Source organism: Arachis duranensis, chromosome 3 (genome assembly GCF_000817695.3).
Source record: "Arachis duranensis cultivar V14167 chromosome 3, aradu.V14167.gnm2.J7QH, whole genome shotgun sequence".
Classification (NCBI taxonomy): Eukaryota; Viridiplantae; Streptophyta; class Magnoliopsida; order Fabales; family Fabaceae; genus Arachis; species Arachis duranensis.
This window is the reverse complement of record NC_029774.3, coordinates 111889917-111901169: the sequence shown is the minus strand read 5'-3', so window position 1 is coordinate 111901169 and position 11253 is coordinate 111889917. Positions and strand designations below refer to the sequence as shown.

At 32.9% G+C, this 11253-nt stretch overlaps 1 protein-coding gene across 1 annotated transcript; it reads left to right on the top strand.

Moving 5' to 3' along the window:
- The first annotated feature begins 10836 nt into the window (after positions 1-10836).
- LOC107480170 (uncharacterized) lies at positions 10837-11253 on the top strand. The gene has a single exon (XM_016100314.2). It carries the CDS (start codon positions 10837-10839, stop codon positions 11251-11253), a length of 417 nt encoding a protein of 138 aa, XP_015955800.2.

Below are 11253 nucleotides of genomic sequence, written 5' to 3'. Positions count from 1 at the left end.
TTCTTCACTTGCCACTTGTCCACTTATCACAGTGATAGCCTTACATTCCTCTCTTGGATTTGAAATTGTGTTACTAGGAAGGCTATTAGTGGTCCTCTGATCAATTTCATTAATTCTGTTGGCTATTTGACCCATTTAAATCTCCAGGTTCTTTATGGATGCTCTGGTTTCCTGTCTAAAACCTGTCAATATTGCTTCCAAATCATTATTCTGTTGGAAACTGCCCTGAGAATTATTGTTGAAGTTTTGAGGTCTCTGAGGTTGATCCCTCCATCCAAAATTTGGGTGATTTCTCCATCCCTGGTTGTATGTCTTAGAATATGGGTCATTGTTGGGATTCCTAGGACCACTCCCCATGTAATTCACCTGTTCAAAAGAAGGTTGAGCATAATCATAATTATCATTTTGCACAAAATTACCTGCCATGTCATAGGAGACTTCTTGTGACGGATTTTGGGTGTTGATAGCTGAGACTTGTATGCCACCCATCTGTTGAGTAAGTAGATTTATTTGCTGAGACATCAGCTTGTTCTGAGCAAGAAGAGAATTAATAGCATCTACTTCCAACACGCCTCTCTTCTGAGGGGTTTCAGAGTTCACAGGATTTCTGTTAGAGGAGTATAAATATTGGTTGCTAGCAACCAATTCAATAAGCTCAATAGTCTCCTCTGGTGTCTTCTTCTTGTGCAATGAACCTCCTGCAGAATTATCTAAGCACATTTTAGACATTTCACCCAAGCCTTCATAAAATATGTCTATTTGTGTCCATTTGGAGAACATGTCTGGAGGGCATTGCCTAGTCAGTAGCTTGTATCTCTCCCAAGCTTCATACAGAGTCTCACCATCCTTCTGTCTGAAGGTCTGAACCTCCATCCTAAGCTTAGTCAGCTTCTTTGGTGGGAAAAATTTTGTAAGAAACTCAGTAACCACCTTGTTTCAAGTATCCAAACTGTCCTTGGGTTGAGAATCTAGCCATAGTTTTGCTCCATCCCTCAGAGCAAACGGGAAGAGCATTAGTTTGTACACATCTGGGTTCACTCTGTTTGTCTTCACAGTATCACAAATCTGCAGAAAACTTGAAATGAATTGATTTGGGTCTTCGTGGGAAAGACCATGATACTGGCAGTTTTGTTGCACCAGGGTGACCAGTTGAGGTTTCAACTCAAAGTTGTTCGCAGTAATAGGAGGCACCACAATGCTCTTTCCATACAGATCTGCAGTAGGAGAAGAGTAGGAGCCAAGCAATCTCCTTTGTTGCTCATTCCCATTCGGGTTTGCCACATTGGGATTATCAGCATTGTTAGCATTCATAGTGGATTCTGCAGCCTTGTACAATTTTGCCTGTTGTAAACGTCGCCTGAAAGTTCTTTCAGGTTTAGGATCAAAGTCTAAGAGATGTTCTTCGTCTCTGTTCCTGCGCATAAACAACAAGAAAACAAAAAAAAGAATGGGAATCTCTACGTCAGAGTGCAAAGAATTCCCAGTGAGGTAACCTGTGTAAAGAGATAAAAATATTGAATAAAATAAATAGAAGAAAAATAATAAATAAACAACAATTTTTTTTTTTGTAAAATTAAAATTAAAATGCCTAATCTAAACAATCAAACAACTAATAGTTGTTTCACTATCAATCCCCAGCAACGGTACCAAAAACTTGATGCGGTATTTATAACCCACACTTACTAACCGGTAAGTGCACCGGGTCTTACCAAGTAATACCTTATGTGAGTAAGGGTCGATCCCACGAGGATTGATGGATCAAGCAACAATGATTGATTGATTGGCTTAGTTAGGCCAGCAGAAATTGGTTTTGAGATGTTCAAAAGGTTTAAGTGTAAATTCAGAATATCAAAGACAGACAGATAAATAAATTGGGAATAAAATATGGAGAAAACAGTTAAGGTTTCAGAGTTATCTATTTTTCAGATTAACTTTTATTACTAACTAATTTAATCATGAAAGATATAATTTCATGGCAAACTATATGTGACTAGACCTTAATTCCTTAGACCTTCCTAGTCTCTTCTAAAATTCATTAACTGCCAATTCCTTGGTCAATTAATTCCAATTAGGGGGTGATGATCAATTTCTAGTTTATATGCCAAAAGAATCCTAATTATCCACAAATAAAGGGATTATATGTCACGTATCCCATTAGATACAAACAATTAAAAATTCAGTATAATATGTTTCCAAGCTGTTGTTCAAGTAAAGAGCTTTTCCAAGTTTTACAAGAACTCAATTAGAACATGGGTCATACTTCCGTTCCACCCAATATTCATTAAATTAAGAGCAAAAATAATTATTGAAATATAAATCAAAACATGAATAAATTAGAAAGATCAAATGAATTAATCCATTACAAATAGACAGAGCTCCTAACCTTAACAATGAAAGATTAGTTGCTCATGGTTCAGAGAAGAAAAATAAGGATTCTGGTACCTGTCTAAATGTACAGAGTTTCTATTTATTACTAATCCTAATAGGTATAAAAAAAACAAAAATTAAAAATAATATATTTTCCTAAAAGATAATATTTGAGTTTAAATTCGAATTAATTAACAGATCTTCGGTTGATGGGTGGGGACCACTTTATTTGTCCATGTTGCAGCTTCTAATATGTGTTTTCTGGGCTGGAAACTGGGTCAAAAACAGCCCAGAAATCGTAACCAGCATTTTCTGAATAATTACAGATCGCACATGTAACGCGTCCGCATCGTCCACGCGCTCGCGTCATTTGTGCAGATTCCCGTCCACGCGTTCGCGTCAAGCACGCGATCGCGTCATTGTGATTTCTCCATTCCGCACGGTCGCGTGAGCCATGCGTCCGCGTCGGTCTTCGCTAGTCATCTCTTAGGTTTCTTCTTTTTCTCTGCAGAAACTTCATCAAATCCCTCCGAATGCTACATAAAATAAATAAAATTGCACAAAACTCAAAATAGCATCCATAGTGGCTAAAATATAATTAATTCTAAATTAAACTCAACAATTTAGATGCAAATTCAATAGGAAAAGATAGACAAGATGCTCACGCATCAGTATAAACATTGGGTAGTCCTCTACCCTGAATGGCCTATTGGTTTTAGGATTTATGAATACCCCTTCTGGATGATTTGCAATGGCCATATTCTTCAACAATTGTGAAATACCAAATGAATACACCCAAACGTATATAGAAAATACACCAAAATGAATCCAAAAAATACACCCAAACGAATGCAGAAAATACACCCAAACGAATGTAAAAAAATAACCCCAAATGAATTCAGAAAATACACCCAAACGAATGCAGAAAATACCCCGAAATGAATTCAAAAAATACACCCAAGATTTGTTGAAGTAGAACTTACCACAATATCAGGGGGGAGACAGTATATTTCTTCCTGAAACTTTTTAATCTTTTGCTGGTTAAGGATGAGGCACATGGCAGAGACAATCTAAAAATAAAAGCCCAAATCAGTTTTACCTAAATCAAAATTGTAGTTACTTTTCATGATAAAATCATTAATGTTATTCTAATATTACATCAGCTTCTATATGTGTTTCAACTTTGAGAGATGCGAAGTGGAGTTTTGACAAAATATATTTATCTTGGGCAATTAGTGTGCACACGTTGTCAAACTCATTAGTACTTCCATCTGCGTATGTTTTGACACGTGTGGCCTAGATGTAGCATTTCTCTTTCATATCAGCAGTCATTTCATTTGTCCTCGTAGAAGTTTCAAAATTTTCAAAACTTTGTTCACCACTTTGCTTATGAATAGGTGGAGTTTTACCTTCTGTTTTCACCCCACTGCCTGCAATTTTTTCCACCAGCTCCCATAACTACTTTATTAATTTTGGCATTTCAGGAGTTTTCGCCCTCTCCCCCTTTTGCGTTGTTGTACCCTCTTGCGTTGCCGCCTCTTCTTGGCTTGAATCAATCAAGCCGAGGATGAATGATGACATCAGACCTTCTTTAGGAATGTACGATGATGTTCGTGCCATCATCATAAGTGCAGCAGCATCATCTTCTAAGGCTAAATTACTGCGTGATGAGATATAACATACTGTAAGAGTAAGAATAGATGAATGATATTGAAAACAAAATTTTAATCTGCTGAACTTACACTTTAAATGGAGCTGGTGGAAGCGGGGGTGTGCTTTCTTCAGTTGTTGTCGGTGGTTCTGGAGTGCTGCAGGGTTATAGAACAAATACAACCCTAGATTACAGAAAATACAAAAAATACACCCAAACAAATACAGACAACACACCCAAGTGAATACAGAAAAAACAAAAAATACAGACAATACACCCAAACGAATACAGAAAATACACCCAAACGAAAACAAAAAATACACCCAAATGAAAACAGAATATACATCCAAACAAAAAACAAATACACCCCAAGATTATTCCTTACCTTTTTGTAGTTTCTTCATTAATTTCTGGCACAGGGGTTGGCTCAATTTCTGGCACAGTGGTTGTTTGGGATAGTGGTAAACAAATTTGAATCAGAACTCTAAACAAGAAGAAAAATAAAAGGTTAACAAAGCCCGCGAAAGTAAAATGGTTATAAGGTTGAAATTTTCTTGAGAAACTCACATTGAAAGCGTTTCGGTTTGTGCCTGTGTCTCCACCCGCACAACCATTATGTTCTCTTCAGCTGGCTCGTTGGCTGACTCTTCAGCTAGACTCATCCTGAAATACACCTGAAGCATTCAAAAGAAAGACAGGCTTTGTTTTTTTGAGAACTTACATAGTTCCAATTTTGGCTTTTTTTCTGCCTTTTTTTTCTTGAATAAAACATTAAAGGGCCTTTTTTCTAAAAAAAATATGTACAGAATTAGAAGCAGAAGTTAATAAAAGATAAAAGCAATCGGTATTAGAAACAGATATTACATGCTCTCCGCCGGTTTATTTACGCTACTTTGATCTGTGTGTCCTTGAGACAAAGGATCATCACTTCCTAAGTTTACGTCCGGTATTCTAAACATAGAGTAGATATTATTCAGTAAAAAGACCATACTGTTAAAGCAGGATCACAAGATTTTAACAATAACGGTTCTTACGTTTCAGATGAGATATAGTGACCTTCTGTCGATCGTATGTTAGCTTCCTTCTCCCTGGCAAACCAGAAACAATTATTAGCAAAGGAAACACCTTAAAATTGGAAAAATACACCCCAACAAGACATGCCCCTGTGTAGCAAATTTTTCATTGTTTAAGATTTCTTCTAATTCTTGAGTTTCAATTTCAGATCTGACAGTACAGGCATAAAAGAACATGTTAACAAATATAATTTTGATGATAAACGGTAATATAGGTTACAAAGTACTCTACCCATGATAGTATTCAGCTTGTTCAGGAGATGAATCCTCAACAACGACTTTTTTCTTTTTTGATTATGTCCTGGGAGAAAAAATAAGTATGAATTAGAAACAAAAAATAAGATTGATCAGAAAATACTATCTAAAGAATTGCTTACTTTTGGGGTGTTCTCTTAGTCTTTTTCTTTGTTTTTTGCTTCTCTACCGGTGATGATTCTTCGCTTCTGAAAGTTAATAACAGATGCTCTGTTAATACATGAAATTTGATAATAAACCAAAAGGAAAGCAATAATAATTTCAAAATATTACTCATCATTCGATTCAGATTCTGAATCAGAATCCTCTTGAATCTTCTTTCTTTTTTTGGACTCCATTCTGGAAGGCAAACAATCATTATTTAAAAATATACTAAAAGGGACAAAATAACCCAAATGAATGCACAAAATACACCCAAATGAATGCACAATATACACCCAGCTGAATAAACAAAATACACCCAACTATGTTACTTACTTTTTGGCTTTTTGGGTGGGTTGTTTCCTTGTTTGATCCTCTGAGTCTTCTTCAGTCTCAGACTCAGAGGTAGAATGGTCTTCACTTTCAGTTGTTTCACGCTCAGATGATGATGATGAACTTGCCTTCCTTTTTTTGTTTTTTTGGTTTTTTCTTTTTTTTTTCTTCTTTCTTTATTTGTTTTATTTTCTCCTTTGTTTCCGCCATCTTTATAATTCCCTGAAACATTAGAAATGTTAGACAACAGCATTCAGGTAAATAAAATACACCCAAGATATTTTGTTCACTTACCATATTTTCCTCCATTTCTGTCCTCATTCTTTCAACTAACTGCTCTCTAGTCCAGTTGGCAATCCAGGGTTTTGGAGGTCTTTCTTCCCCCTTCTTGTCTTTATTTTTTAATAGATGGAAGTAAACTATCATCAGGGTAAACAGGCAGCCGTCAATTGTCTTTTTCTTTTTCAGGGTAAACTATCATATACACCTATGTTTGTAACGAGTTACCTGACGCGTTGATGCCAAGCGCAGCCCCTATTGTTTTTTGTCTTACTTTAAACGAATCGTAGCCGGTTTCGAGTTTTCTCCTAATTTAAACGAGTTAGCCAACTCCTTTAATATTTGGTGATGCACCCTTAGCGGCGGGATGTGCATCAAGCCACCAAATCCCAAATCCCTAACAATTTCTTTCTTTTCCTCGCTCATATTTCTGAATTTCTCACTCAACAGATGGGTTGCACACTTTAGGTCCTTGGTTTACTGTAAACAAAGCAAAATTAGAGTTAGATATATTTCTATTATGAAAAACTGATTTGATCGAAGACATATATTTGTTCTTACATTTTTTCCAGCTTGGTTTTTTCCTTCCATTTTTACTGCAATGAAAAATACACCTATAGATATCAGTCAGATACACCCATAGATCAACCACATACACGCAAACTGATTTCATAAGTATTTAATGAGATCAGTTCAAAATGTTGTTCAATTGATTCAAACATCGATAAATATACAAGCTCAAGCAATATTACAATGTCAAGCAATATACACCCAAGGACAAGCAGTATTAGAACATTTGCAACAGTTGACTATATTAAATTATATGAGTTTAGAAATATACACCCAACAAATTATGCCATATACACCCAACACATTACGCCATATACACCCAACAAATTACTCAATATACACACAAAAATCAGTTAGGAGAAGAACTAGAACAAGAAGAATAGTAAAAGCTAGAACAAGATGAACGGTAAAAACTTAGATGAGGCACATACACCCAAACCGATTTTATAAGTATTTAATTAGATCAGTTCAAAATTATGTTCAATTCACTGAAACATGGATAAATATACAAGGCCTAGCAATATTACAATGTCAAGCAATATACACCCAAGGACAAGCAATATTAGAACAGTTGCAACAGTTGATTATATTACATGATATGAGTTCAGGAATATACACCCAACAAATTACGCTATATACACCCAACAATCAACCATATGCACCCAACACATTATGCCATATACGCCCAACAATCAACCATATACTCCCATACAAATTACTCCATATACACCCAAGATATTAAGTAATATACAACGAAAAATCAGTTATGAGAAGAACTAGAACAAGAAGAACAGTAAAATCTAGAACCACTTTGAAGAATAGTAAAATCTAGAGGAACTTACAAGAAGAGTAAAACCTAGAATAACAAGAACATTAAAAAAGTGATATGAGATTTAGAACAAGAAGATCAGTAAAACCTAGAAGAACATAGAAGAACAGTAAAACCTAGTTCTTCGATTTCGAAATCAGAAACAGAAATGTGAAAAATGTACAAGATGAGTAAAACAGTAACGTAGCTTGAATAATATTTTGTTGATGGTTTCTGCTAATAGTTGTGATGTGTTCGAATGTCTCTTCAATTTAGAATGTTGCTCGAAACTTGAGGATTTGTGTTATCTTTGAAGGAGAAGAGGAAGAGTGAGGCATAACGAGTGATTTTTTCGAAGCGTGACCGTTTGAGTGACATGCGTGGAATTGACGCTCCATTCAAAAGGAGGGAGTGTGTGGATTAAACCTGGGTTTGGCCAACTTATAAGGGTTATATGCGTTATTTGCATGTATGTGTAGCAGGGCCTATTTTTATTATCTAATAGAATGAATACAACCTCAATCATTTTAAATTGATTCCTTCGAAGTGAGGTAAATTTAATGTGTGTTTGAATTACAGTTTACAAACGGGAGTTTGTATAAAATTAATTTTGATGAAAAGTAAGTTTGGGTTAACGTGATTTATGTTTGGCAATTTTTATATCAAAATTGATTGTAGTAAAATAAATATTGTTTGGATTATACTACTCAAAATCACTTTTAGATAAAAATTACTAAAAGAGATATTAATTTAAATAATTTTTTATATATATGCAAAATCAGAACACTAATAAAAATAATATTAAAAATATTTATCATATAAATAAAATAAATACAATAAAAAAATAAAAATATGAAAGAGAGTACTATAAATTGTATAATGTCAAACAAAAAAATATTTTATAATTTTTCTAGTATTGTTAGTACTCTTTAATTTAGTATTATTTTGGACTATAAATTTTTGTTATTTATGACTTTATTGTTACATGTAATTAATTTTTTATTTATTTTGTTCTTTTTTATAGGATCATAATTTATATTATACAAAATTTTGATAAATAACATAGTATATAATAATTACAATTACAAATTTTATAAAGTCAAGAATAAAAAATAAAAAAATTAATATAAAAAAATAGAGTACATCAAAGAATAGAAAAAAATCATACAGATAAAAATAATAAAAATTTCATAAAATCAACTACATATATCATATGAACAGAAAAATACAATAAAAAGTAAATAAAATTCGTATGAATAAAATCAAATAAAAAAATAAAAAATTTTCATATACAACATAAATACAATGCAATGCAATACAGTAAAGGATAAAAAAAAGAATTTATATGAAAAAAAATAATAAAAATACCATAAAAAAGTCATCAACATTTGTTATATAAATAAAAAAACTACAGTAAAATAAATAAAAAATATATGAACAAAGCCAAACAAAAATAAAAAAGATTTCATAAAAAATACACATATAAAAAATAGTATGATAAATGATAAAAAACTCATAAAAACATAACATGAGAAATTAAAATATTATACAAATAATATAAAAATATTTATCATATTAATAAAAATATAATAAAAAATATAAATACAATAAAAGATATAAAAATTAAAATATGAAAATGAATACAAAAAATAATAAAAAAATTTAGAATATTTAATTTGTTAGTGATTAAAATAAATCTAGACTATTTTAATAAAAAAAATTAGAACGAATAACTATAAAAAGTAAGAAGAATTACAAAAAATTACTATAAAGATAATAGTTATTTTCAACAAACTCAAATATGCTTCTGTTCTCCCAATATATTTGTTAAACACACCCCTAATAACATGAACATTTCATTAAGCTGCCTTATTTTATTGTTGAATACGGTGCAATGCTTGTTGTTCAGTTATCTTGACTAAACTTTGGACATATCGGCATACCATGACTCCATGAGCACACTGCCCTCAACACGATCCATCTCCATTTCAAATTAAGAAGTCCAAAGAGAAGTGTTCATAATTGATATTTTTGTGTTGAGTTTCAATAGTTACTTTCTAATTTATGGTTGTTGAAGGAGCTTAAGAATAGGATGCATTAAATATTAAAAATATTATGTAAACACAAAAAATTAATTATTATATATTGTATATAAATATATATGTAATTTAATTTATTATTAATATATAATTTATATGAATAATTAATTTAATGGTTGGTTTTGAGTATATATTTAGTATAATTGTTAAATATTAACACAATTATTTAGAATGCTTAATATATTTTGAAGAGGCATACAATTACAAGACACTAAAAAATTGGTAATTTATACTTGGGAACGAGCAGAGATATTAAGATCTCTTATAGTTTGTTAAGAAAGCATACATATTATCTTCTTTTATGAAGTGCAGACCTTTAAATACATTTAAATATTATTACGTATCAGTGTATTTATTTTTATTTTAAATATATATTTTTAAAATAAATTTAAAAATAATATGTATTATTATTTATTAAAATAAAAATATTTTAAATACTTTATATAATTTATAAGAAGATATTAAAGACAGTTAAAAAAATTTATATTTTATATATCAGTCATATTACATATTCAAGTCTTTTTAGCAACTAAATTCAACCAAGTTGGTCCAATCCTAACAAAAATCAATTTCATCAGTGAGAACGTGAATACATGCTCTACGTGTTTCTCCTCCTTATTGTTTTTCTTCGCGTTCCTTGTTCTTCTTCACGTGTTTCCTTTTCATTGTCGTTCTTTTATTGCTATTGTTGCTACGTTTTTCCTTTTCCTCCTTCTCTTTTTAGTGATTTTGCAGCATTATATGTTTTTTTCAATTAATGAATTAGAATTAGAATATATTTTCTAAGCAGGAGCAAGAGTCGTACAAACGAGGGGCCATCAATGGAATGAGTAGCATAGATGTGGCAAACCAACCCCAACTTGGATAACCATAAATGGAATCCCTCTCTCCCTTTCTTTGTAGGCATATCTGTTCCAACTTCTTCATCCTCGTTTTAGGTTAACGAAATTCGGAATATGTCTACCAAATGAGAAAGACAACCCCCATTTTCAGCCTTCATTGCAACTGCATCTATCCCAACAAACCAAAACCGGTGGGAAGAAAAAATAAAGATCGAAACCATCTCCAAAAAACATTGAAACTTGATTCTTAATTCTTAATTATTCCGATATTCCCATGATGATGTCGGGGCAATATTCTTTCTCCCTCAAACAATAACCCCTCCATCTAAGATGGATGATGATAAAGAAAAAAGATTCATAATAGCGTCACATATCATTTGATAGCTAGATCTGTTCTTCACGTTCTTGCATGACACAAATGCCTGGAGATTCTGATCCTGATTCCGGGCGCGCATTCATATGGCTCATCACTTGCATTTTATTCATCTCAATATTGGCAGGAGGAGGATGCCTTTTGGCCTACATAGTCCTTCCTGAGTCGCAAACATCGCCGTTGATTCCCATACTTGGGGTGACATTGGTGTGTCTACCATGGGCCTTTTGGTTCTTGACATGCTTATACAGAATCTTCTCAAGGTGGTGTTGTGGAGATAGAGATGTCCCTGCTAATTATAATTATGGCGGACGAGGATTCGCTGCTTCTGCCTCAAATACGCGTAGGAATGCAGACTTGGAGGTTGCATCTCAATCAGGCAAAGGTAGCCACTTGAATAGGGCATCCTCTGTTGCTTCAAATGAGAGTGAAGCTGCACTTGCAAGTTCAATGGCCTCTTGA

Excerpts from the sequence above, each read along its gene's own strand:
- LOC107480170 (XM_016100314.2), top strand. The coding sequence starts at position 10,837 with ATGCCTGGAGATTCTGATCCTGATTCCGGGCGCGCATTCATATGGCTC.